General features: G+C 46.2%; 2 protein-coding genes across 3 annotated transcripts in view; one reads left to right on the forward strand and one right to left on the reverse strand.

Moving 5' to 3' along the window:
* LOC143986885 (uncharacterized) overlaps positions 1–27,635 on the reverse strand; it is a 159,558-nt gene that overhangs the window by 111,050 nt on the left and 20,873 nt on the right. Inside the window, exons 9-10 of the mRNA XM_077485291.1 lie at positions 17,420–17,498; positions 6,100–6,167 (exon numbers count right to left, since the gene is read on the reverse strand). Of these exons, the coding sequence (XP_077341417.1) occupies positions 6,100–6,167; positions 17,420–17,498 (147 nt within the window). The remainder of the gene's footprint in view (positions 1–6,099; positions 6,168–17,419; positions 17,499–27,635) is intronic.
* Positions 8,685–25,726, forward strand: LOC143989671 (uncharacterized). Of its 2 annotated transcripts, none has more exons than XM_077489931.1 (7): positions 8,685–8,777; positions 21,888–22,018; positions 22,303–22,437; positions 22,526–22,649; positions 22,766–22,863; positions 22,953–23,094; positions 24,355–25,726. In XM_077489931.1, exons 2-7 carry the CDS (start codon positions 21,935–21,937, stop codon positions 25,347–25,349), a joined length of 1,578 nt encoding a protein of 525 aa, XP_077346057.1. In that variant the 5' UTR covers positions 8,685–8,777; positions 21,888–21,934; the 3' UTR covers positions 25,350–25,726. The 2 variants fall into 2 exon arrangements, with proteins under 2 accessions (XP_077346057.1, XP_077346058.1); XM_077489932.1 differs by lacking the exon at positions 8,685–8,777 and adding an exon at positions 20,517–21,197.

Consider the following 27,635-nt stretch of genomic DNA (forward strand, 5'->3'; position numbering starts at 1 on the left):
CAAGGGGGTGGGACTTTAGATGAAGCACGTGGTTTGCAACTCAAAAAAATATAAAATGTTTAATGAATCATATACAGTGGATAACCTATATATTGCTAATGTCAGTTTACAATTAGATATGGTAATGACACTGGTAACATATAACACTGCATGATAGAATTACGTAATCCACCAATAACGTATGAATATATACATATATTACAAGGTAATGCCTACATGACCTATGGCCTCAATCTTCCTGTCATGAAGGAAAAACCATAAAATATGGAAAAAAATGGTACATACATAAAACACGGCATCTGATAGCTCGAAAAAAAAGGTACATACATAAAACACGGCATCTGATAGCTCGAAAAAAACGGTACATGCATAAAACACGGCATCTAACAGCTCGAAAAAAATGGTACATGCATTAAACACGGCATCTGAAATCTCGACGCGTTTCGTGGCTATGGGCCACTCATCAGGAGCAGGCACACGGTAAATCTCTCATTTTGAAGTACATAAATCGTCTGGCATATATCAACATGACAACATGACCCCCCCCCCCCCCCCCCCGAAATACATGTTTACTCACTAAAATCTGTATGTTGATGGTGAAGATAGTAGTGAGATATCCGGGGACATTGTGAACGGGGGCTGAGGTTGACAACCCAGCGGCGGTGAGCACCCCCTTGTTGTTTGCTTGCTTGCTTGCTTATTGGCTTGCGTGCCTTCTTGTCATATTGACAGGGATGGAAAGACACGGCCTCACCAGACCGTGATTTCAATTAACGTCCCAAAACCCTTCTTTCTCTCATAGTATTCCACTGCATAGCTTGGTGTCATCTGCAAACACTGAAATCTCAGACCCGATATCATTTATAAATAGATCAAATGTAAGGGCCCCAACACTGAACTTTGGGGTACACCACTGATAACACCGATAATACTGAACCTTGGGGTACACCACTATCTGCCTAAGTATACCATGTCCACAGCCACCCCTCTGTCTAAGTATAGCACGTCCACAGCCACCCCTCTGTCCAAGAATACCACGTCCACAGCCACCCCTCTGTCCAAGAATACCACGCCCACAGCCACCCCTCTGTCCAAGAATACCACGCCCACAGCCACCCCTCTGTCCAAGAATACCACGCCCACAGCCACCCCTCTGTCCAAGAGTACCACGTCCACAGCCACCCCTCTGTCCAAGTGTACCACGTCCACAGCCACCCCTCTGTCCAAGTGTACCACGTCCACAGCCACCCCTCTGTCCAAGTGTACCACGTCCACAGCCACCCCTCTGTCCAAGTGTACCACGTCCACAGCCACCCCTCTGTCCAAGTGTACCACGTCCACAGCCACCCCTCTGTCCAAGTGTACCACGTCCACAGCCACCCCTCTGTCCAAGTGTACCACGTCCACAGCCACCCCTCTGTCCAAGTGTACCACGTCCACAGCCACCCCTCTGTCCAAGTGTACCACGTCCACAGCCACCCCTCTGTCCAAGTGTACCACGTCCACAGCCACCCCTCTGTCCAAGTGTACCACGTCCACAGCCACCCCTCTGTCCAAGTGTACCACGTCCACAGCCACCCCTCTGTCCAAGTGTACCACGTCCACAGCCACCCCTCTGTCCAAGTGTACCACGTCCACAGCCACCCCTCTGTCCAAGTGTACCACGTCCACAGCCACCCCTCTGTCCAAGTGTACCACGTCCACAGCCACCCCTCTGTCCAAGTGTACCACGTCCACAGCCACCCCTCTGTCCAAGTGTACCACGTCCACAGCCACCCCTCTGTCCAAGTGTACCACGTCCACAGCCACCCCTCTGTCCAAGTGTACCACGTCCACAGCCACCCCTCTGTCCAAGTATACCACGTCCACAGCCACCCCTCTGTCCAAGTATACCACGTCCACAGCCATCCCTCTGTCCAAGTATACCACAGCCACCCCTCTGTCCAAGTATACCACGTCCACAGCCACCCCTCTGTCCAAGTATACCACGTCCACAGCCACCCCTCTGTCCAAGTATACCACGTCCACAGCCACCCCTCTGTCCAAGTGTACCACGTCCACAGCCACCCTTCTGTCCAAGTGTACCACGTCCACAGCCACCCCTCTGTCCAAGTATACCACGTCCACAGCCACCCCTCTGTCCAAGTATACCACGTCCACAGCCACCCCTCTGTCCAAGTATACCACGTCCACAGCCACCCCTCTGTCCAAGTATACCACGTCCACAGCCACCCTTCTGTCCAAGTGTACCATGTCCACAGCCACGCCTCTAACGAAGTATACCACGTCCATAGCCAACCCTCTGTCCAAGTGTACCATGTCCACAGCCACCCCTCTGAACAAAGCCATAGGTGCTCTGGTAACACTACACTTTTTGCAGCCAGTTGTCATCCATCCCACACCATCAATGCCATTCCAAGCCTTTTAGCTGGAATGCAAGGTCATTCATCAGCGCTTATTGGACCGAGGTTATAATGAATCTGTTATACACCAAGGACTGGAAAGGGTTTTCATAATGGACAGAGAGGAATTACTACCAGATAAGCCTAAAGCCAAGAGAGAGTATAAAAATAAGAATAAACGTTACAACACTAGAAATAGAAGAACGGGCAAACCTATTACGTTTGTAACTACATTTTCCCAAGAATATTATCAAATAGTCAGAATAATAAAAAGAATCTGCCAATACTGTATACAGATAAAGATTTAAATGGGATATTGCAAGCAGGTTGCCATTTTTCTAGCCATCGTGTGCCCACATTAGGGACTAGTCTTAGTCTTTTCTCATCTAAACACTGCCAACCCACCTGGCTCTCCGATCCTGGAAGTTACCATTGTAATACAAAAACCTGTAGGTACTGTAACTTGTGTCTTTTGGGTAAAACGTTTGTTGCCACAGCCACAGATGAAGAGTTCATTATGCAGCAATACATCAACTGTGGCACAAACGATGTGATCTACCTGATCACCTGTATCCCATGCAGCCTCCAATATGTAGGTTATACCACCCGTCCTTTGAGCCCGGATAGGGGAACATCACTGTGACACACACAAGCCAAATGCTGGAAAATTTTGAGTGCAACACGTCACGACAGAGAATGTCATCAGGGCGATCTTTCCTCATTTCACTTCAGAGGAATAGAACAGTTGTCTCACTCGCCCAGAGGAGGTGATGGGGAGAGAAGGCTATTGGGGAGAGAAACATGGTGGATTTTCAGATTTAAAACTACATCTCCTCTGGGGTTAAACCTGAGGTGGGATCTGGACTTATACTTACATTAAGAATACCTCTCCCCAGAGCCTCCTCTCTCTCTTCCTTTCTCTCTTCTGTTTTTTTTTTTTCACATACCTGGATTATTATTTTCATCTTTTTTATTTAATGATTTTTGAATTTTATGGTGTGCTTTCTTATGTATATGTCTATACGTGTATGAATGTATGCACGTGTATTTACATGTGTGTGTGCACATACATGTGCATACTATCACTACAAGGTATGTGAAAATGAGTGGCATACACATGGATCACCCTATATGTATTCCAGCTGATTCTCTTTTTTAGATAATTGCCTGTGGTCAATTAGAGCTACTGCAGGTGGAGCCTGCGATCTTTAGAGCTACTATTTATTTCAAAGTTTTATGTCTGTAATGTGGTTATGACTAAGGCCTGATAAGCTGAAACACGTCAACTGACTTAATCTGTGTTTGTTCACTGTGGCTATTCAATAAAATGAAGAAATTTTAAAAACAACAAACGGAGCGCAGATCATTTTTTCCACATTACTTTACTCAGCCGGTGACTGCGGATCGAGCGCCCGGGAGCTCCACTATCTAAGGGGTGTATGGGTAGTAGCACTGACTTTCCTGTTTATACTATATCTCTCCCTCCCCTCTCGTCCCCCTCCCTCTCTCTTCCCCCATCCTCTCCCCCTCCCTCTCTTCTTCCCCCTCTCGTCCCTCTCTCTCACTCCTCCTCTTATCCCTCTCTCTCCCTCGTTTCTCTCTCTCTCCCCCCCTCATCCCTCTCTCCCCCTAGTCCCTCTCTCTCTCTCCCACTCTCATCCCTCTCCCCCCCTCGTTCCTCTCTCTCCCTCCCCCCTTGTACCTCCCTGTCTCTCTCCCTCCCCCCTCATCCCTCTCTCTCTCTCTCATCTCTCTCCCTCATCTCTCTCCCTCCCCCCTCGTCCCTCTCTCATCTCTCTCCCTCCCCCCTCGTCCCTCTCCCCCCCTCTCTCTCTCCCTCCCCCCTCGTCCCTCTCTCTCTGCCTCCCCTCTCATCCCTCTCTCTCTGCCTCCCCCCTCATCCCTCTCTCTCTGCCTCCCCCCTCGTCCCTCTCTCTCTGCCTCCCCCCTCGTCCCTCTCTCTCTGCCTCCCCCCTCGTCCCTCTCTCTCTGCCTCCCCTCTCGTCCCTATCTCTCTGCCTCCCCTCTCGTCCCTCTCTCTCTCCCTCCCCCCTCGTCCCTCTCTCTCTCCCTCCCCCTCGTCCCTCTCTCTCTCCCTCCCCCCTCTCTGTCTCGCCCCCCATCCCTCTCTCTCCCTCCCTCCCCCCTCTCTCTCTCCCTCCCCCCTCGTCCCTCTCTCCCTCCCCCTCGTCCCTCCCCCCTCATCCCTCTCTCCCCCTCTCTCTTGCCCCTCTCTCTCCCACCCCCTCTCTCCCTCCCCCCCTCTCCCTTGTCCCTCTCTATCCTCCTCCCTCGTCCCCCTCTCTCTCGCCCCTCTCTCTCCCCCCATCCCTCTCTCTCCCTCCCCCTCTCGTCCCTCTCTCCCTCCCTCCTCTGCCCTCTCCCTTTCTCTCTCCCTCCTCTGCCCTCGTCCCTCCCCCCATCCCTCTCCTCTCCCCTCACCCCTATCTCTCCCTCCTCCCCCCTCTCTTCCCCCCCCTTGTCCCTCTCTCTCTCCCACCCCCCTCTGTCATCTCTCTCCCCCCTCATCCCCCTCTCTCCCTCCTCCCCCCTCTCTCTCCCCCCCCTCATTCCCTCCCCCCCCCCTCCCTTCCCCATCTTGCCCCTCTGGCTGTGTAAAATTGGTACTTGATGGTACTTAGTATTAGATAGTTACACACACACACACACACATCAGGGTCTGCTCACTGATCTTCATTAGTGACATATATAACATAGGGAATTATTTACATAGCCCCGGAGTTTGCTGAAATTGCGATAAACTATAAAGAAAAGCTTTTGAGTGTTTTCCACTCTATCAAATCTGAAACAACAGCTGAGGAAGAAAGGGAAGTTCATCTTTTCAGTGTTAGGTTTGTACAATACAAAGGAATCACTGCATCCCGCATTACTCTCCTATTCTGTAATCTTATTTATAGGTCAGGACAAGCAACAGACGAGCGCATCCCAGAGATGAAGCCGGGGTCACTACACAGAAAATCAATCCAAGGAAACAACAGGCAGGACGAGGAATAGCAAAGAGGAGCTCAGAGACAAATGAGAATATTGCTCAGCCAATGGGAGATGATCTCAGCATGACTTACATAATGAAGGAGATGAGGGGGAGGGGAGGAAGTCACTTATGGTGACCACAGAGACATGGAAATTCAGCGGGTTCAGCAGGGATCGGTCACATTTCCATCCATGTGTGGTCACTAGGTATGAGCTCAGGTGTGTTCTCATGTTCCACGCACAGAGCCCGCCAGGAAGTCGGCGCAGCGCTGTGCTAATCACAGACAGTGAGACATTGCCCGATCTCTGCAGCCGCACATCATGGCAATGTCTCATTGCCTGTGATTAGCGCAGCACTGCGCCGACTTCCTGGCGGGCTCTGCACGTGGAACATGCGAACGCGCCTGAGCTCATCCTTAGCGGTCACTGCTGGATAAAAGTCACTCGATCAGCAGCTGCAGCCAATAGCTTCATCACTGATCTGTGTATTCTAAGAGCGGAGGAGCGCCCCCCATTGTCAGAATACAAAAGTGCAGCGGTGAGGATTCCCCCATCCCCCTCCAATGTGTGGATGGGGGAATCACTTCAGTTTTTTCCTCTCATCCCGCTGGATGAACAATAAAACTGAACCATGTATGGCCAGATTTGGAGGGAAGATATATTCATCATCAACTGATTCCCCTGAAGGGGTTAATCTACATATTACCTCCTCTGTAGCCAGATCCAGCAGTGTCTTGTCACTACGGCCTTCCAAATGGAACTTCCTGTCTGTATCTGACATCACTTCCTGTCTGTATTCCATAGAGTCTTCCTGTCTGGGGAGAGGTGAGATCACCACCTTGTGGAGATCAGAGGAACTGCAGCTCAAGAAACATCTTGTAGTGTGAACACGGCCTTGTGCTGTGTGTGTATGTACTGTATATCCTTTGTCTCCTCCCTGAGTGTGTATGAAGAGGAGGAGCTCTGAGCATGTATGAAGAGGCGGAGCTCTGAGTGTGTATGAAGAGGAGAAGCTCTGAGCGTGTATGAAGAGGAGAAGCTCTGAGTGTGCATGAAGAGGTGGAGCTCTGAGTGTGTATGAAGAGGAGGAGCTCTGAGTGTGTGTGAAGAGGAGGAGCTCTGAGTGTGTGTGAAGAGGAGGAGCTCTGAGTATGAAGAGACGGAGCTTGGTGTATGAAGAGGAGAAGCTCTGAGTGTGCATGAAGAGGTGGAGCTCTGAGTGTGTATGAAGAGGTGGAGCTCTGAGTGTGTATGAAGAGGAGGAGCTCTGAGCATGTATGAAGAGGCAGAGCTCTGAGTGTGTATGAAGAGGAGAAGCTCTGAGTGTGTATGAAGAGGCAGAGCTCTGAGCATGTATGAAGAGGCGGAGCTCTGAGTGTGTATGAAGAGGCGGAGCACTGAGTGTGTAGGAAGAGGAGAAGCTCTGAGTGTGCATGAAGAGGTGGAGCTCTGAGTGTGTATGAAGAGGAGGAGCTCTGAGTGTGTGTGAAGAGGAGGAGCTCTGAGTATGAAGAGACGGAGCTTGGTGTATGAAGAGGCGGAGCTCCTGTGGGAACAGTGGTCGGAGGAGGAGGAGTCTAGGAGGGAGATGACAGGAAGTGCAGCGGACTTGCAGGAGTGAGCGAGGAGGATCCGGTTCCTTTGCCATCGGAGGTGAGGAGAGTGAGAAGGATGTTGGTGACTCTGGTAGATGAAAAGCTGGGAGTCATATTGCTCTAGTGAGTGGGGAAGAACCACTAAGGGGGCGCCCTCACCATCACGTGTGTAAGAGGAGGAAGAAGGCGTGGCTACACTACAGCTGCCACAGTTTGGGGCACCGAGAACTTTACACCTTATCAACTTTTCATTGATTGGTGGATTTTCTTTAAAGAAAAATAAGTATGTTGAAGTAGATGCAAAGTGGAAGCAGTGGACTTGCAGAGAACACTATATTGAGTACAAAATATTGTATGATTACATGAATTTGCACAGAATTTTCGTTTATTTATTATATCAGCAAATATTATAAGATTAAAGAAGTAGGTGCAAAGTGGAAGCAGTGGATCTGCAGGGAACATCATCTTGAGCACAAAGCACTTTATGTTGTATATGAATTTGCACATGGATCAGTTTACTTCATTTATTGATAAACACCATAAGATCAGTGAAGTAGGTGTAAAGTGGAAGCAGTAGATCCGCAGAGAATATTATTTGAGCTCCTAGCACTTTATATATGAATGTCTCCACATATTGTAGTGTATTTGTGATGATTTATGTGCACACACAATAGGACAGCGCTGTGACACATAATGTTCTTCTAGTTGATAAAGGGAACACTTACCTTTGTTACAGCAGCAGTCCGGTATAAGTTATTTCTGTAGGTATTTGAGTTGTTACACATAGCGCGGGTTTTATTCTATTTATATTGGGGACATAATTGCCCAAATCTGGGGATCAGGAGCCATTTCCACCCTTTACTCTCGGCTGGGGCTCTTTGTATCCATATAACAGATGTTCTACATGACTAGATTTTTGGATTGTAAGCTCTAACAAGCAGGACCCTCTGATCCCTACTTTATTAAAGTGTATTGTATTTGTAATGTCTACCCTCAAGTTGTAAAGTGCTGAGTAAACTGTCTGTGCTATATAAATCCTCTATAATAATAAATCTGAAATCAATATTACTGCAAAATCAAAGGAGCCAAAATGTCTCCCCTGAGCAGTAATATATTTCTATCCCCCTTGGTGGGAGTGGAGATGACCCATCTATAAGGATATACAGTACATACACAGCACAGTACAAGGCCGGTGTTCTGGCATATAGAGTCTGGGCATCACATAGTGTCCACTCCGTACTGCGCATGCGCAGTACGGAGCAGACGAAGCTTCGGAAAATCTCCGAAGCTGAACGGCGCCTGCGCCGTGAGTGGAGGTGGTAGCCCCACCATCCAAGCGGACATAGGGTTGTGAATTTTAGAGGGCCCCTCGCGGGCGAGCTTTGCTCGCCACGCTTCGGGCTCGGCCTCGCTGCGCTCGGCTCTTTTTTATTCTAACTCTATGTCCACTTGGATAGTGGGGATAGAACCTGGACTCACGGCGCAGGTGCCGTTCATCCTCGGCAATTTTCGGAATCTGTGTTCCTGTGTACTGCGCATGCGCAGTACGCAGGGGGGACACTATCCGATGGAGGACGTTATTAGACAAGACACCGGGTTCACACTACGAGATGTTTCTCAGGGCTGCAATTCCTCTGAGCTCCGCAAGGTGGTGATCTCACTTCTACCCAGACAGGATGTCTCTATGGAAGACAGGAAGTGATGTCGGGGTACAGACAGGAAGTTCCAGGTGAGAGGTGAGTCGGGAGGAAGTAGAGAGAAGACATTGCTGAAAGTGGCAGCAGAGGAGGTAATAAGATCTTATTTTCTATTTACACCCAGTAACCCCCCCGTCATGTCCGTCCTCTTCCTCCATAGTCACTGTGATGTCTTTTATCTCCAGCAGATGATGATACACACATATACAGTGTGGAAATGTAGATTAATCCCGTATATTACAATTACCACAAGGGTAGTTATTGATGTCAGTAAATGCCAGTTTCAGACTTTTTTTATTTTTATTTTTTTGTTATTTTGGGCTATAAATGGATTAGGAATCGTGGCGGGGGTAGGAGCGCATTTTAGGACCTCTTCACCCACCAATAACCATTCATGACAAAGATTTGCGTTTTTTCAATCCAAACACGTCGGATGTCACCAGGTCATGAAAGGCGCCCTCTGTTTACATATAAGCGATATCCGACCCGCCTTTCACTAGAGTATCTGCAACCAGGACTCTCAGTATTCCTCATTTACTGCTATAGAGGTTTCTATTGGTTCACAGGCACCACAAACTCTGTGGGACTACAGAGCCCAGCACACCTAGTCATCTACAGTCAGGGGTTTTCTGAGTAATTACTGCCAGGTTACCCCAGGAGTTGTCTGACACTTTATCAGAAAGTTTTATTGGAACGATCGTGTTGTGGATTCAGATATTTTGTCCATAGTGCAAGCTATGCCCGAATATTTATTATTTGTAGATTAACCCCTTCAGGGTCAGAACATTTCCCCATTTATGGGGCCAGAATATTAAATTATAATAAAACGTGTTGCTGAGTCCTCCGATCACCTCCACACCAGTTATTGTGTCCCCGAACACCTCCACACCAGTTACTGTGTCCCCCCGATCACCTCCACACCAGTTACTGTGTCCCCCCCGATCACCTCCACACCAGTTACTGTGTCCCCCGATCACCTCCACACCAGTTACTGTGTCCCCCCGATCACCTCCACACCAGTTATTGTGTCCCCCCGATCACCTCCACACCAGTTATTGTGTCCCCCCGATCACCTCCACACCAGTTATTGTGTCCCCCCGATCACCTCCACACCAGTTATTGTGTCCCCCGATTACCTCCACACCAGTTATTGAACTTAAACTGTATCGCTATGCTGTGATTCCTGTAGGCTTTGTGTGCGTGCGTGCGCGGGGGGGGGGGCATCCATGTCCATTTTGCTTGGGGCCCCCAAATTCCTTCAAACGGCCCTGCATGTCCGGAATGGAACTTGACACTGGGAGCAGAAATGTGCACTGCGTCTGAGGCTCTGAGCTCCCCTACCGGCGCAATCCTCCTATTATTGCCCTCACACACAACCCTCCTGTGTCCCCTAGCCTCTCCAGCGTGTGACCGCGTGCAGGGGAGAAGTTGAACTTTCAGTCAGCCACCCGTGATCCCGGGCCGCCACGGAGTAGGCAGAAGCCGCTGTCTCGCCTTAATAATCCTGCCCGCAGCTGTGATTTATGTTAACAGTTCCTAGCAGTTAAATAGCTTACATTTGGATTATTAATAAGAATTGTGCGCAAAGGAATGTCAATGGATCTTCTTGGCTGTCTATGGCTGTAAACAGTTTTTAGTAAATAAATTATTTCTCAATTAGTTAAATACCAATTTTCTTCCAAAGTGTCAGTAAAAAAAAAGGCAAGCATGCAGTGTTCTATAGCCGATGTGCTACAAAGCATCCTGTACTCTTTGTCCAGCGTGCTGTCTATTTCCCCACTAGGTAGTATGGCCAGTATTAGCCCTTGTACACACGGTCGGAGATTCTGACAACCAAATCCGTCGGATTTTGTCCGACGGATCTTGTTCGAAACTGTTGCATACACACGGTCAGACAAAGTTGTCGGAAAATCCGATCTTTCAGAACGTGATGACGTAATTTCGTTACGATGGGACTATGTTCAGGCTAGTAGCCAATAGCTTTGATGTAGGAATTTGATCTGAGCATGCGTGGCACTTGGTCCAATCAAATTCTCTACACATGATCGGAGTATGACCAGTTTGTCGGAAAATATTTCCGGCAAGTTGTAAAATTTGGTCCGACGGATATTCCGACGGAAACAGTCCGATGCAGACCACACACAGTCGGAATATCCGACAAAACGCTCCGATCGGACACATTCCGTCGGAATCTCCGATCGTTTGTACAAGGGCTTAGAGTCAGTTACCTCAGGATTTTTTGTTGTTTTGTGACTTGTCACCTGTCACCGAGCTTGCCTCAACCTGCTGTTGTTGATGGGCACATTTTCCTTGCAAAGAATGTTTAAAATGCAATAAAAAATTTTATGGGAATGGTGTTACTGTTTACATGTTCAATTAAACTAATGCCCCGTACACACGACCGGACTTTTCAACATCAAAAGTCTGACGGAATGATTCCGGCAGACTATTCAATCGTGTGTGGGCTGCAACGGACTTTTGATTCGCAAAAGTCTGACAGACTTTAGAAATGGAACATGCTTCAAATTTTTCCGCCAGAACTCTGCCGGACCCAGAAATTTGCTCGTGTGTGTGCTAGTCTGACGGACTAAAACCGACGCTAGGGCAGCTATTGGCTACTGGCTATGAACTTCCTTATTCGAGTCCAGTCATACGTCATCACGGTCGAATCCGTCGGACTTTGGTGTGATTGTGTGTGGCCAAGTCCGTTCATTTGGAAAGTCCGTCAGAACTCTGTCAGAACTCCGTCGAAAGTCTGACGGACTTAAGTCCTGTCGTGTGTACGCGGCATAAGAGTAACCTTAGAATTTTTTTTTGTTGTTTTATTAGCTCAATCCAAATACAGTATTTATAATTTTTTATGTTTAACCACTTCAGCCCCCGGCGTATAGTCATATGACGCCCACAGATGGGATCTCCCATCCTCAATGGGCGTCATATGACGTCCTCTAATTCCCAGCCGTCTAGGGGACCTGGGACCCGGTGCGTGTGCTCGGCGGCCGCGATTGCCCGGGAACACAGCAGGACCGTGGATTTGTGCATGTAAACACATAGATCCACGTCCTGTCAGTGGAGAGGAGACCGATGGTGTGTTCCCAGTACAGAGGAACACCGATCGGTCTCCTCCCCTTGTGAGTCCCCTCCCCCCACAGTGAGAATCACTCCCATAGGGAACATATTAACCCCTGCAACGCCCCCTGGTGTTAACCCCTTCCCTGCCAGTCACATTTACACAGTAATCGGTGCAATTTTATAGCACCGATCGCTGTGTAAATGTGAATGGTCCCAAAAATCTGTCAAAAGTGTCCGATGTGTCCGCCGTAATGTCGCAGTCAGGAAAAGAAATCGCAGATCGCCGCCATTACTACTTTAAAAAATGCCATAAATCTATCCATTATGTAGATGCTATATTTTTTGCACAAACCAATCAATAATCGCTAATTGCGATTTTTTTATTTTTTTTTGTTTTTGTTTTTTTTACCAAAAATATGTAGAAGAATACGTATCGGCCTAAACTGAGAAAAATGTTTTTTTTTATTTTTTTTTAAATTGGATATTTATTATCGCTGCTCTTTTTTGTTTATAGCGCAAAAAATAAAAACCGCAGAGGTGATCAAATACCACCAAAATAAAGCTCTATTTGTGGGGAAAAAAGGATGTCAATTTTGTTTGGGTGCAACGTCGCACGACTGCGCAATTTTCAGTTAAAGCGACGTAGTGCCAAATCGCAAAAAGTGCTCTGGTAAGGAAGGGGGTTAAATCCTCTGGGGCTGAAGTGGTTAACAATCTTTCCTGTCGCATCATGGCAGCATACACCTGTGGGTTGTGGCTCCGCCCCCGCAACCTGATAGGACCGTTTAACTATTAAATCTTGAGAGGGCCCCTGCTTCAGCATTCTCCTTTTTTTCCACACCTGAGAAGACCGGACATCACCCCTTACCGCTATCGCCCCAGCCAGGTTCAAGCCTCTCCTGGGTGGAAGTCCTACCTGTACAGCCTCTAAATGAGCTTAATGGAGGAATCCCCACTCTGATGGTCTCAGGGGTATCGTTATTTATCTTTACAAATCTTAAACAGATTTATTATGCAGCGGCCTCTAACCTGTGCTTTCTAGGTATTTTCTGTTCCTTTCCTGTCAAGCTCTGTAGAACCTCGCTCCTCGGGCGCCGATGATTGAACTCCTCTGCGCATGCGCTGGCGTTCAGTGCCTCGTTGTCTTGTCGGTTCGCCACTTTCCAAAATGGAGCCGAATGTCGTGGGACATTTCTGCGCATGTTCGGGATGACGTCGACGTTGCGACGGCATTAGCGTGGGGTTTAAAAATGGCATTTTTGCTTTGTGTACCGTGGCTGCTGCTGCTTCACGACCAAGATCGTCTTCGTCATTCCGATCGTTTCTTACATATCGTTCCCTTCGGATCTCAGGTCAGTCTCTTCGTTTCTAAAGTTCTTTTTCTGCAACTGGCATATCTCCGTACCTGTCTTTGCACACTGATTTCCGTTCGTTTTTAGGATTCACTCTTCATGGAGGCCGCTGCCCCAGCAGACCATCGCCAGCCTATTAGGTAAGTGGGGTCAACTTGGTAAGTACGAAGAGGAAAAAGAGAGCCTGTCACTAACGCTGTCTAAATTGCACAGCCCTATCAGGTCATCCAGATCGTCGCACTCAAGGTGCTCAAGAAGAAGCCGCTCAAGTCATAGACGGGACCGAGACCATAGCAGAAGCCGCTCAAGGCGCAGAGAGAGCGGAGATCACAGGAGGAGGCGATCAAGGTCCTACTCTCGACATGGACACTCCTACCACAGAAGATCCCCTACTAGCAGACACTCTTCTCGCGCTCAAAGTCTCCATCCCTCTGGAAACTCATGCTGGGTTTGTGGCGCAATAGCACTCCCAGATAAGCTGGCCTGTCGTTCATGCTTCAATGAAGCAACAAAAGACAGGGAATTAGATCCTAGTACTCCAGCTACTGAATTGCCCCTCCAAATCGCAGGGCCGGAAACTAGCAGACCTTTGCAAGGCACCACATCTGCTGTTCCCTCCACTTCAAGGATGTCAGATCCTTTGTCAGATAATGATGACATTGACGCCTCTTCCGGCTTCGACTTTGCACTAGTTGAACCCTTCATTAAATCAGTGAAGGAAGCGATCAATTGGGTGGAAGAAAAACAAACTCCTCAGAAGCTGAGGAAATATTTTCCAAATCTCAAGAAAGATCCTGAGACCTTCCCATTTATTGAGGAACTAGAGGATTTGATTAAAGAGGAATGGCAAAAGCCGGATAAGAAGATCAGTCTAACTAACAGGTTAGCAAAACTTTATCCCCTGAAGGAGCCTAGTGTCACTCCATTAGTGACGCCGCCAGTGGTGGATTCTTCTCTGATGCGTCTTGCCAGACATGTGACACTTCCAATCGAAGATGCGGTTACATTTAAAGATGTACTAGATAGGAAAATTGACCTAGATCTGAAAAGATCTTACCTATCAGCAGGAGGCGCATGCAGACCAGCTGTGGCCCTAGCAGCTGTCGGTAGAGCCATTTCCAACTGGTCCGCCAATACCGAGAGACTGGTGTCAGAAGGAGGGGAACAAGAGAACGTAATCTCAGCCCTACAGGAACTATCTCTCGCAGGCGACTTTGTAGCAGAAGCCTCTGTAGATATAATTAAATCTACATCTAGAGCAATGCTGAGCTCAGTAATGGCCAGAAGGGCACTTTGGCTGAAACCCTGGTCTGCAGACCCATCCTCGAAGACAAACTGGTGCAAGATTCCCTTTGACGGAGCAAATCTCTTTGGAGAAAAGCTAGATTCTGCGATTTCTAAAGTTACCGGGGGAAAATCAGGTCTGATCCCTTCAGATAGAAGATCTAAACAGCAAAGACCGTCAGCCCCCAGACGAAACCTCCCAGACAAATATAGGGAGGCAAGATCCTATAGACCTGGCAAGGAGTACAGGAGAAACTGGAAGAATCCTCAATCATCCTTCCTCAAGCTCCAGAAAGCCAAGACCCCTACTTCAGGGGATCAAAAGTCTTTTTGAAGGTGCGCCCGCCCAACCAGCTGTAGTAGGAGCCAGGCTAAGGTTGTTCAAGCAGGTATGGGCGGGGACAATAAAGGATCCATGGGCAGTGGCGACTGTCCAATTCGGACACAGATGGAGGTTCTGAAAGCACCCAAGGGACCATTTCCGAATAACAAGGATACCATCATCTCACCAAAAGAGAGTACTACTGAACGGATATGTTCAGGACCTAATCCAGAAGCAAGCTATAAGGGAAGTTCCTCTACCACAGAGAGGGAGAGGATTCTATTCTCCTCTATTTCTGGTAAAAAAGAAAACCGGAGACTTACGTCCTGTCATGGACTTAAAGAAACTCAATCACCGAATCCTGGTGGAGGCATTCAAAATGGAGAGTCTGCAGACAATCCTCCAGGCCATCAACATAGGAGATTGGATGCTCTCCATCGATTTACAAGACGCCTACCTGCACGTTCCCATTCACACCTCATTTCAGAAATTTCTCCGTTTTGTTGTAGGTCATCAACATTTCCAATTCCAAAGTCTCCCGTTCGGAATATCCACTGCTCCAAGAACATTTACAAAAGTGTTACTGCCAGTAATTGCCCTATTAAGGGAGCAAGGCCTGAGGGTGCACCACTACCTAGACGATATCCTTCTCCTGGCCGACAACCGAGATTCCCTCCTACTTCACCGCGCAATCCTAATTTCCACCCTGCAAAAATTTGGGTGGCTGATAAATTGGGGGAAGAGCAGTCTAAATCCCACACAGCAAATGATTTTTCTGGGGGCAGAGCTGGATACCCGACTCAATACAGTAGAACTCCCGGAGGAGAAAGTTCCCATCCTAATCCGGAAAGTAAAGAGATTACTCGTGGCCACTACCATCCCCGCCAGGGAATGTCTCAGTATTTTAGGGTCATTCTCGGCAACTATCCCAATGGTACAATGGGCCCAGTGGAATGCCAGGCCTCTTCAAATATCATTCCTCAAACAATGGAACGGCGTGTCAATGACCCAGCCGATAGTGATCCGGGAAGAGGTGAAGCAATCGCTATCATGGTGGACAAAACCACACAATCTGAAGAGGTGCAAACGCTTAGTCCTTCTCTCTCAAGAAGTAATCACCTCGGATGCCAGCATGGAAGGATGGGGAGCACACTATCGTCACCACGCAGCCCAAGGTTGTTGGCCATTCAGGACACACAATGTGGTTTCCAACTTATTGGAGATGAAAGCAGCATTCCAGGCACTACTAGCCTTCAGCCCATTTCTGGAGGGAAAAGATGTCCTACTAAAGATGGACAATCGAGTGGCTGTGGCCTATATCAACAGGCAAGGAGGCACCAGGAGTCGCTCCATGTTGCAAGAAGTCCAACCAGTCTTCCAATGGGCGCAACTGAATTTAACCAGTCTCAGGGCAACATACGTGCCAGGTGTCCAGAATCAGATAGCAGACACCTTGAGTCGACAGTTCGTATCCAACCACGAATGGGCCCTAAGCAGTCAGGCCTTTTCTCTGATAACGAAGACTTGGGGGGTTCCGGATATCGATCTGACAGCAACTCCAAACAACGCAAAGTGTCAGAGGTACCTGGCGAGAGTTCCCTTTCCTTCGGCGGAAGGCACGGATTGTTTACAACACAACTGGAATTTCCACCTAGGTTACGTGTTTCCACCAACTCCAATCATATCGAGGCTTCTACTCAGACTCAGGAAATCAAGTTCCACAGTTTTAGCAGTCCTGCCCTTTTGGCCGAGGAGGCCGTGGTTCATGACCCTACTCCAATTGAGTACAGCAGAACCATTGCCGCTCCCTGTGACAGCGGATCTACTTTCTCAAGGTCAATTCCTCCATCCATGCCCGGAGAAGTTACACCTAACAGCATGGAGACTGAAAGGGCTAGGTTCATAGCTCACGGATGTTTCCACAAAGTGATAAACACCCTTCTCCAAGCCAGAAGGTTTACCACTAATAACACTTACAAGAGAATCTGGGATAAGTTCCTATCGGTCGCACAACAACAAGCCTGGGACCCGTCATCCCCTACAGTTGCTCAGGTCCTAGAGTTCCTTCAGCTAGGTCTTGACAAAGGTCTTGGTTCAAGCACCTTGAAAGTACACGTATCAGCTCTATCTGCCATAACGGGGGTGAAATGGGCTCAAGAACCTCTTATTTCTCAATTCCAGAAGGCTTGTCTAAGATTGAGACCTCCCAGAAAGCCCTCATTTCCAACTTGGGATCTTTCGATAGTACTGGACTTCCTATCCCATGACCCATTCTTTCCAGTTGAAAAAGCTTCCCTTTGGAATCTAACCCTCAAAATCACCTTTCTGATAGTGATTACATCAGCCAAGAGGGTGTCGGAAATGCATGCACTAATGGCAAAGGAACCATACCTTACCATCTACCCAGACAAGGTAGTTCTGAAACCTTCAGACCGCTTCGTCCCCAAAGTGGCTTCCTCCTTTCATTTTAATCAGGAAATATGCCTTCCCACTCTTTCTACAGAGCAGGGCGACCCTCATCCACTGGATATAAAATCTAACTTGCTGGCCTACCTCTCGAAGACCAGTGACTTCAGGAATGTGGAAAACCTCCTAGTCATCCCTCATGGCTCCAGAAGAGGACAGGCAGCTACTTCCCGCACCATCGCAGCATGGCTTGTGAAAATCATAAAGAAATCCTACTCTTCTAATCAAGCTCAGATACCTGAGGGCTTAAAGGCGCACTCTACAAGGGCAATGGCAACCTCCTGGGCAGCTTTCTGCAAAGTCTCCTCAGAAACCATCTGCAAGGCAGCCACATGGTCTTCAAAAAGTACTTTTATATCCCACTACAAAGTGGACTCCGCTAGGTTGTCCACGGTGGAATTTGGTAGAGCGATTATTCAGTCCAATTCCTCCATTCCTTGTAAATAAACTTTTTCTGCTTAGACCCACCCAGTTTTGCGAGTTATTCCCCATAGGTGTATGCTGCCATGATGCGACAGGAAAACGGAAAATTGTATACTCACCTTTCCGTAATTTTCCTTTCCTGTTGCATCTCATGGCAGCATACAGATGCCCACCCGTCTAAGGTGAGGTATCTATATATTGAGAATGCTGAAGCAGGGGCCCTCTCAAGATTTAATAGTTAAACGGTCCTATCAGGTTGCGGGGGCGGAGCCACAACCCATAGGTGTATGCTGCCATGAGATGCAACAGGAAAGGAAAATTACGGAAAGGTGAGTATACAATTTTCCGTTTTGTTGCACATTTCACACTGACTTTTCAGTTAGAGAAAGGGTTTGCCTTTGCAATTTTGTTTGTTGATGCACTTTAATTAATATAATAAAAAAAAAAAAAATCTATTTAAATCGTAAATCTAGTTTTTTATAAAAAAAATGCAGATTTTTTTTGGGGGGGAAAATCGCCCAGCCCTACATTCTACTGTCAGTGGGGTATCCCACTGACAGCAGATTACTTATGGTTTATAAGAACATGACCGCCACACAATCCTTAACAACCATGACAGTTACTGGTTGTTAAGGATGCCAGTGGCTGCTCACTCCTTAACCACTTGCCGACCGCCTCACGCCGATGTACGTCGGTAGAAGGGAAACTGACGTACCTGTACGTTGCCCTTTAAGAGGGGGGGCGCGGCGGCGCACGCACGCAGCAAGCTCCGTGAGTCGGGTCGTGGGTCCCGCTGATTCGATCGCCGCGGGGATACCCGCGATCGTCTCCCGGAGAGGAAGAACAGGGAGATGCTGATGTAAACAAGCATCTCCCCGTTCTGCTTAGTGACAGTGTCACAGATCAGAGCTCCCTGTGATTGGAGCAGAGATCAGTGACATATCACACATAGCCACACCCCCCACAGTTAGAATCATCCCCCGGGCACATTTAACCCCTACACTGCCCCCTAGTGGTTAACCCCTTCACTGCCAGTGTCATTTAACCACTACAATACAGGGCACTTTCACCCCCTTCCTTCCCAGCCCAATTTTCAGCTTTCATCGCTCTCGCGCTTTCAGTGACAATTGCGCGGTCATGCTACACTGTACCCAAATGAAATTGTTATCATTTTGTTCGCACAAATAGAGCTTTATTTTGGTGTTATTTATTCACGACTCCGTTTTTTATTTTTTGCGATATAAGCGCAAAAAAAGCGGAAATTTGGAAAAAAAACAATATTTTCTTTTTTCTATTTGAAAAGAAATCCAATAAAATCAAATTTTGTCATCAATTTAAGCCAAAATGTATTCTGCTACATGTTTTTGGTAAAAAAAATTCCGTTAACTGTATAATAATTGGTTTGTGTGATCACGGACATATGTACGCAAATGATCATGTACATATGTGTGCAGGTGATCACGTACATATGTGTGCAGATAATCATTGGGACATGTGATTTTAGTGGGACATATGTGGGGGACATGTTTTTATTATTAGGGACATGTGTTTTTATTATTTGGGGACATGTATGTTTTGGGGACATGTGTGGTTTGGGGACATATGTGGGGACTGTGTTTGTACTGTGTGGTGTGTTGTGTGTTGACACTAGACTGATGATCAGTGAGTAAAAAGCTGTAAAAAGCAGCCCATACTCACTGATCATCAGCCGGCTGCAGCGTTCTGCTCTCCTCTCCTCAGCGGTGACTTCCGTGTGAGGAGAGGAGAGCCGATTGCCTAGCAACCGGCTGTTTGTTTACATCACATGACGGCCGTGATTGGACACGGCCGTCATGTGATCAGGAGGGCCAATCACAGAGCCCTCCTGCCGATCTCAGATGTGCCGTGTCCGGGTGACACGAGCACATCGGGATCGCGCCGCTGCGCGGGCGCGCGCGCGCGCGCGATCCCGCTACTTCTGAATGACGTTCAGAAACGTCCTATCAGGAGTAGACGGCTCCCACCCGGCCGTATATATGCATTGGCCGGGTGGGAAGTGGTTAAACAGGAATCAGTGCATTTGTATAGCACTGATTGCTGTATAAATGACAATGGTCCCAAAAATGTGTCAAAAATGTCCGATGTGTCCGCTATAATGTCGCAGTCATGATAAAAATCACTGACCACTGCCATTACTAGTAAAAAAAAATAATTAATAAAAATGCCATAAAACGATCTCCTATTTTGTAAACGCTATATTTTTTGCGCAAACCAATCAATAAACACTTATTGCTGTTTTTTTTAATCAAAAATATGTTGAAGAATACGTATTGGCCTAAACTGTCGCTCTTTTTTTTTTTTTTCTATAGCGCAAAAAATAAAAACCGCAGGGGTGATCAAATACCACCAAAAGAAAGCTCTGTTTGTGGAAAAAAAAGGACGTCAATTTTGTTTGGGAGCCAGGTTGCACGACCGTGCAATTGCCAGTTAAAACGACGCAGTGCCAAATCGCAAAAAGTGCTCTGGTCATGAAGGGGGTACATTTTTCCGGGGCTGAAGTGGTTAACAACCAACCCTTTACTGCTTGTTAAGGACACTGGCCATGACATGGCTTAACAAATCTTGTGGTAAAATTACCGCAAGCTTTAAATCCTAAAGTACCACATCACTTAATAAAATAGTTCATGCAGTATTTTAGTAGTATTTTTTAGTGAATTGCAAAAAAATTTAAAAAAGCCAAGTGTTATTTTGCTACAGGTTTTAAAGCGGTAGATACCACTTAGTGAATTGACCCCAATGTCTAGTATTTAATCAGTTCAGGCAGTGAAAAAAGTCTCACCCCACTATACTCAGAAGGAGTAGCAGAATGTGTTTTGGGGTGTAATTCTAAGTATGCCCATGCTGTGTGTGAGAAATTTCTTATTAAACTGACATCTTTCTGTAAAAAAAAAAAAAAAAAAATCATTTTAATTTTCTTCTCATTTTTCAATAACTTGGGACAATAAAATGAAGTCTTCAAAAGACTTACCATGCCTCTTAAAGAAAACCTTAGGGTGTTTACTCTCCAAAAAATAAGATATTTCTAACACACAGCATGGATATATCTAGACTTACACCCCAAAACACATTCTGCTACCTTTTATGAGTATGGTGATACCACATGTGTGAGACTTTTTCACAGCCTGCCAACACAAATCCAAGGAGCACCTTCAGGAGTTTTCTGTGTCCGCTGATGAAGTCCCACCCATAGGGACGTAATGTACGGACGGAGATCACGTGACGTCACCCGCGGTCATTGATCATTTTAACGATCGTATGAAGCTTCGTTATTGTAAGTGTGTTTTTTATGTATATTCATCATTAAAACGTTTTTCTATGGAGAGCACTATGGCCTGTCTTTCTATCCACATGGTCTGAGGAATTGTGAATACTGCTATATACCGATCCAGTGTGGGTATTCCACGAACGTGTCAGCTCATTTGACTCTGAATGGGAGAAAACTGTGTTTTCGTTTGTGAATCGGTCGGATATTGTCAGAGAGGAGTACAGCGATTGGACGAGTTGATATTTAAGTGCATACGACCCTCTGTAATTTAAAGGGTCCATACGATGAGGTGAGCAGCCAATTTTACCATTGGTGGTGGTCCCCCCCTTGGCACTAAATCACTTTATGCATGAACTGACTGTATACCACTGAAGATTCCTCACGTGGACTTTTTGACTCAAAAGCGATCTTTGGATTTTTTATTAATTTTAATATGTTAGTAATCATTTTATTTTAGTTAGAGCGCTGTACCATCTGTTTTGATATATGATACCTTCAGGAGTTCAATTACACATCTAATTTCCTGACTACCCATCACATTTTTGAAGGCCCTTGAGTACCAGGACACTAAAAACACCCACAAAATGACCCTAATTTAACATTTGTGTAAGAAAACATACTCCAAAAATGTGATAGGTAGTCAGGAAATTGGATGCAAAATGTATGCTCCTTGAAAGTCCAAAGGTGCTCCTTGGATTTTGGGTCCGTCTATGCATCTAGGCTGTGAAAAAGTCTCACACATGTCTGTCTGAAAAAAAAATATATATATATTAAATTTGGGTTCAGTGTCACGATCATTCAAGGTGTAAATGTGCTGAAAGCTGAAAATTGGCCTGTGCAGGAAGGGGGTAAAAGCGTCCAGTATTGAGGTGGTTAAATGTCCAGCAACCCTCCTATTCCCCCCCCCCCCCCCCACATCCACATCCTATTATTGTGTGACCAATACCATCCAAATAATTCTTACTTTCATTTATCAAAGTTACCCGTCTACAAGGAAATCTGTATAGATCAAATGTGAGGGTACCAATGAGGATGGTGGAGGACCGAAGTCACATGACTGAGAAGATACTAAACCTCACCCTGGAGATCATCTACCTGCTGACTGGAGAGGTGAGGAGGATTCTGGGAGGTCACATGACATCACTCTTATCTCTATTAGTAAAACACACAGACCTGACCGGAGAGGTGAGGAGGATTTTGGGAGGTCACATGATATTCCTATTGGAAATATTTAGAGAAGCAAAAACATGGACTTTAAAGGCACACAAATAGCTTTTAGATAGATAAATTAGCATTTGTATTCATACATGATTAAAAAAATAACATTGTTGGCATAACATGTTAAAAACAAAACACGTAATTTTCATGATATTCCCATTGGTTCCTCAATATAGAGATTTCCTCTTGTGAAGTCAGGTGATCATATGACCATCACAGTGCCTCCATGTGACTCCCTAAAACCTGAGAGACACAACATGGAGAAGATTCTAGAAGTCACCAAGAAGATGACGGAGCTGCTGACAGGAGAGGTGAGGAGGATTCTGGGAATTCTGGGACATTATCCAGTAACAGACAAGGGATGTGTCTGGATGGTGACTGTATCATTGTGTGTGTCAGGTTCCTATAAGGTGTCAGGATGTCACTGTCTATTTCTCCATGGAGGAGTGGGAGTATTTAGAAGGACACAAGGATCTCTACAAGGACGTCATGATGGACAATCAGCCGCCCCTCACATCACCGGGTAAGAGGAGACTTTATTGTAAAGGAGAGAGCAGTACGGAGGATCCACCTAGATCCCCCATCATCTGATAAACACATAGAAACAATGTATTCAGTCAGTGTGTGTGTTTCCTACAGATGGATCCAGTAATGGGAACCCACCAGAGAGATGTCCCCGTCCTCTGTATTCCCGGGATTCCACACAGGAAGGTCACACCATCCCCCACCATCATCAGGTAGATGAGGAACAATCACTGATAGTATCATTAGGATCTGTACATTATCTGCATTGTTACCATTGATGTCATTTTTATTCTATATTCAGAGTGGAAACCTGAGAGATTCTAAAGTTGAGGTGAAATCAGAAGAAGAAGAGAGGTATGTGAGGGATGATCAGCAGTCTATGGAGGAGGATGGAATAACGGGGACATTTATAGAGGAGGACACTCCTACAGAGATCAGCACAGGTGGGTCATTAACACTAAATACATTCCTCCACCCATACTGCTCACTGATTGGTCCAGAGTAGGGGGTGGGGACTGGGTGATATCAGTCTTTAATCCCCTGGTCACTTTCCTGAGCTGTGTTCCCCGTCCTGTATTCCTGGATTTCTCTTGGATAATCTTCCTTCTCTGTGCTGCCGACACAATTTATGTCTCTAGACTGGATTTATGGAGATTCTGGGGTTCAGCTTGCAGCAAAATGTTCATTTTTACCATAGATGTTACTAGACCTAGGCACCCGGGGTATGTACTTTGGGTCTTCTGCCCCTATGCCCGGGTCTTGTAAGATCTCTCACAGAACATTTCTCCCAGGGTTACTTGCTCTGTTTGCTGGCTGTGCCGGGTGGAGGGATATGTCTGTATAGTCTCAGACCCAAGTCACTGAGTGCAGTCTCAGGAGATGGGAGGCAGCGGTGTGGGACCTCTGCAACTTGTCTCATGTAAAGGTTTAAACTTCCAATATTGATTACTGAATACCAATATTATGAGTCCTGACCCTTACACTATATCATTTATATTGTACATTACATACTCCTGACCCCTGCACTATATACTCTATGTTGTACATTACATCATTCTGATACTGTACAGTCCTAAACTTTGTATCCTATATAATAAGTTGTACAGTGCATAGGCCTGCCTTCTCTTGCATCCATTTCCTACCAGCTGGACATTTTATATCGGATGATGTGATTGGAGCACAGACTTTTACATGGTGATAATAATGTGATAACATCCTCAAACTTTGGAACCTTAAACAGAAAGTGATAATGAGGGAGGAGTCAATAACCCAATGATGGGGGTCTTCAGGATCAGCCCAGTCTTCATCTTGGTTGTTCTCCCCCATCCTCACTCTCTGACCTCTGGTGGGGCTCAGCCCCGCTGTTATTCATGACTAAATCATGGACTAAATAAGGAAGTGCAGGACTTCTTGTGTTGGGAAGATGGCAATGAGTGATAGAGGGGGAGGGGACACTCGTCCTATAATCCCCCTCATCACTGTCACTCCTATAGAAGACAGTTCTCGTTGTTTCCTCTCTCTCTGACTAAGGTCCATGAATAAAGAAATGATCTGGTAGGAGATCAGAGGACCCATTTACTAGTTACCTTGAGGGGGGGAATTGTAAGATCCTCAGAGACAAAGCTGCCTGATGTGGGCGGAGTCCTGGTTTAGGGGAACCAATCAGCTCATGTCTAGTAATAATCTTTGTATTTCTATTTTAGTAGATGGACGGGAGATGAGGAAAACCTCAGAGGATCGTCTCACTTTGTCTCCAGACTGTAAAGTAGAAGATGAGGACATCACACAGTATAGTCCAGGAGAAAACCCGACTACCTCAAATGTCCATCCGGCACCACACAGTGTAGATGGACCATCGTATTCCTCTTATCCTGAGGAACCTCAGACTGTGAGGGACGGGGCCGTCCTTCCAACAGAGAAGAGGTTTTCCTGTACTGAGTGCGGGAAGAGTTTCCATTCTAAATTCAAACTTGATGTGCATATAAGATCTCACACAGGGGAGAAGCCGTATTCCTGTCCTGAGTGCGGGAAATGTTTTTCAGATAAGTCCAATCTATACAGACATAAGAGATCTCATACGGGAGAGAAGCCATATTTTTGTCCTGAGTGCGGGAAATGTTTTTCACAGAAGTCCTACCTTTACAATCATCAGAGACTGCACACGGGGCAGAAGCCGTATTCCTGTCCTGAGTGCGAGAAATGTTTTTCAGACAACTCCAGTCTTTACTCACATCAGAGATCCCACACAGGGTTAAGGCCGTATTCCTGTCTTGAGTGCGGGAAATGTTTTTCACAGAGGCCCCATTTTTACACACATCAGAGATCTCATACTGGGGAGAAGCCGTATTCCTGTCCTGAGTGTGGGAAATGTTTTTCACAGAAGTGCCATCTTGACAGACATCAGAGATCTCACAGAGAGAAGCTATTTTGTTGTCCTGAGTGTGGGAAATGTTTTTCAAAAACGTCCATTCTTTACCGACATCAGAGATCGCACATGGGAGAGAAGGCAAATTCATGTCCTGAGTGTGGGAAATGTTTTAAAAAAAAAAAAAATCAGATCTTGTCGCACATCAGAGATCTCACACAGGTGAGAAGCCGTATTCCTGTCTGTCTGAATGCAGGAAATGTTTTTCACAGAAGAACAATCTTTACAAACATCAGAAATCTCACACGGGGAGAAGCCATTTTCTTGTCATGAGTGCGGGAAATGTTTTTCACAGAAGTCCAATCTTAACAGACATCAGAGATCTCACATGCGGTAGAAGCCGTATTCCTGTCCTGAGTGAGGGAATTGTTCCTCACTGAAGTCCTGTCTTCCTGTACATCAGGGATCCCACACAACCCTCGAGGTGTATTAGTGCCTTGAGTGCGGGAAATGTCTTGTATATGAATGTTGCTGGACATCACAGCTCTCATGTGGGGAAGAAGCACATCCTGATATACACCTCAAATATACTCCATGGCTGATCTTCATCATGTAAGGAGATCAGAGATCGCCAAAGACATGGATGAAGTGTTGTACCGTGTTGGCCATTGATAGCAGTAGAAAAATAAAAATTGAGTCATTACCTTTCATTGGCTGAGAACATTTAGTGGTGTAAGATTTCACAAACACTTAGAGGACTGTTTTTATTTTAGTTTTTTTTTAATTAGTTGAAAGAATTTTTTTCATGTGATCATTGGTCCAACTAGTGGCCATAATGTTGTATTGAACTATTATTAATGATGGAGGTATTTCAGGAAAAATACCACATGATGGCCATTAGATGGAGCTGACAATCGTAGGAAATCACTGTGTTAATTAAAATATGGCTAATATTTGTAACAGCTGGGTGAATGATTGCCACATTCGTCCAATACATTTTCTATAAGTAGACCCCTTAGTTTCCTTCATCAGGCATGGTATCGTACAGATAACTGAGCTCATGCATTTATGGGTACAGTAGATGCTGAAGGATATAAGTTAATTAAACTAACAATATTAAACCAACCATTGATTTAAAATTGAAAATACTGCAATACTCGGTTATTACATGTTCTAAGGATCATAGGAATTAGCGCCATCTAGTGAACAAATGCAAAACATTTTTTTTTTTTTCAAAATATGTTTATTAGGATGTTGAGAAATAGAAAACACTTACGCTGCGTACACACGACCGAACTTTCCGGCAGACTAGGTTCCGAAGGGATTAGTCCGTCGGACAATCCGATCGTGTGTGGGCTAGTCCGATTGTTTTTCGGGGGAAAAAAAAAATCAGACGGACCTAGAAATAGAATATGTTTCAAAACTATCCGATGGGACTAAATTACGAAGGACTAAAATCAAGAAAACCGTTCGTCTGTGTGGTGGTCCGACGGACCAAATACGACGCAAGGGAAGCTATTGGTTACTGGCTATTGAACTTCCTTGTTTTCCTTGTCCCGCTTACGTCAAGACGTTCAAAATGAACAGACTTCCGAACTGACTTAGCCCCCGTACACACGGTCGGACATTCTGCCAACCAAATCCGTCGGATTTTGTCTGCCGGATTTTGTCCATCGGATTGTGTCCGAAACTGTTGCATACACACGGTCAGACAAAGTTGTCGAAAAATCCGATCTTTCAGAACGTGATGACGTAATTTCATTACGACGGGACTACGTTCAGGCTAGTAGCCAATAGCTTTGATGTAGGAATTTGATCTGAGCATGCGTGGCACTTTGTCCGATCGGAATTCTCTACACATGATCGGAGTATGTCCTATCGGACCAGTTTGTCGGAGAATATTTCCAACAAGTTGGAAAATTTGGTTCGACGGATATTCCGACGGAAACAGTCCGATGCAGACCACACACAGTCGGAATATCCGACAACACGGTCCGATAGGACACATTCCGACGGATTCTCCGACCGTGTGTACAAGGGCTTAGTCCGTTCATGTGTGGCCAAGTCTGTTCGTTTTCGGAAAAAAAACGACGGACCTCCACCATAAGTCCATCGGACCTAGTCTGCCGGGAAAAGTCCGGTCATGTGTACGTGGAATTACAGTAAAATAAAGTTTAATCGCAGTATAGAAAAGTAATTACAAAAATAATGGTGCAAATATGATTACCAAATGAGTTTCGAGTAACGCTGGCGTTACAATATATACTATATTAAAGCGTCGCCGGCAAAATAACAGTTGTACGTTTTCTCGCATCGCTTGGAACGTGGGGAGAAATCAAACACAAAGCTTGGATGACTCTCATCAAAAGAAGGCTGAGTAATAAATAGTTATAATAGCTGTGAGCTAATATGCACACACAGCCAAGGTTTTATACCTCCCATCTATAGAGATAAAAAAATAAGGGTGGGGGGGCGACAGGTAAGAGAATGGCTGTCCCTCCATAAGAGCCCAGATCACAAGGGGAGTGAAATTAGGCAGCCAGATTAACAAACAGACAAGATGTGGTTGGTCAAGCGTGCCTTGAGGAACCACTCCATAAATTGGAAGGATTGCATTAA

The sequence above is a fragment of the Lithobates pipiens genome, unplaced genomic scaffold (genome assembly GCF_037356315.1).
Source record: "Lithobates pipiens isolate NorthernLeopardFrog02 unplaced genomic scaffold, aLitPip1_a1.2 Scaffold_18, whole genome shotgun sequence".
Lineage (NCBI taxonomy): Eukaryota > Metazoa > Chordata > Amphibia > Anura > Ranidae > Lithobates > Lithobates pipiens.

Bases quoted from the DNA above. Each gene is read 5' to 3' on its own strand.
- LOC143989671 (XM_077489931.1), top strand. From the start codon at position 21,935: ATGAGGATGGTGGAGGACCGAAGTCACATGACTGAGAAGATACTAAAC. The intron at 22,864-22,952 runs GTAGATGAGGAA...TTCTATATTCAG, and splicing joins CCATCCCCCACCATCATCAG to AGTGGAAACCTGAGAGATTC. The intron at 23,095-24,354 runs GTGGGTCATTAA...TTTCTATTTTAG, and splicing joins TCCTACAGAGATCAGCACAG to TAGATGGACGGGAGATGAGG.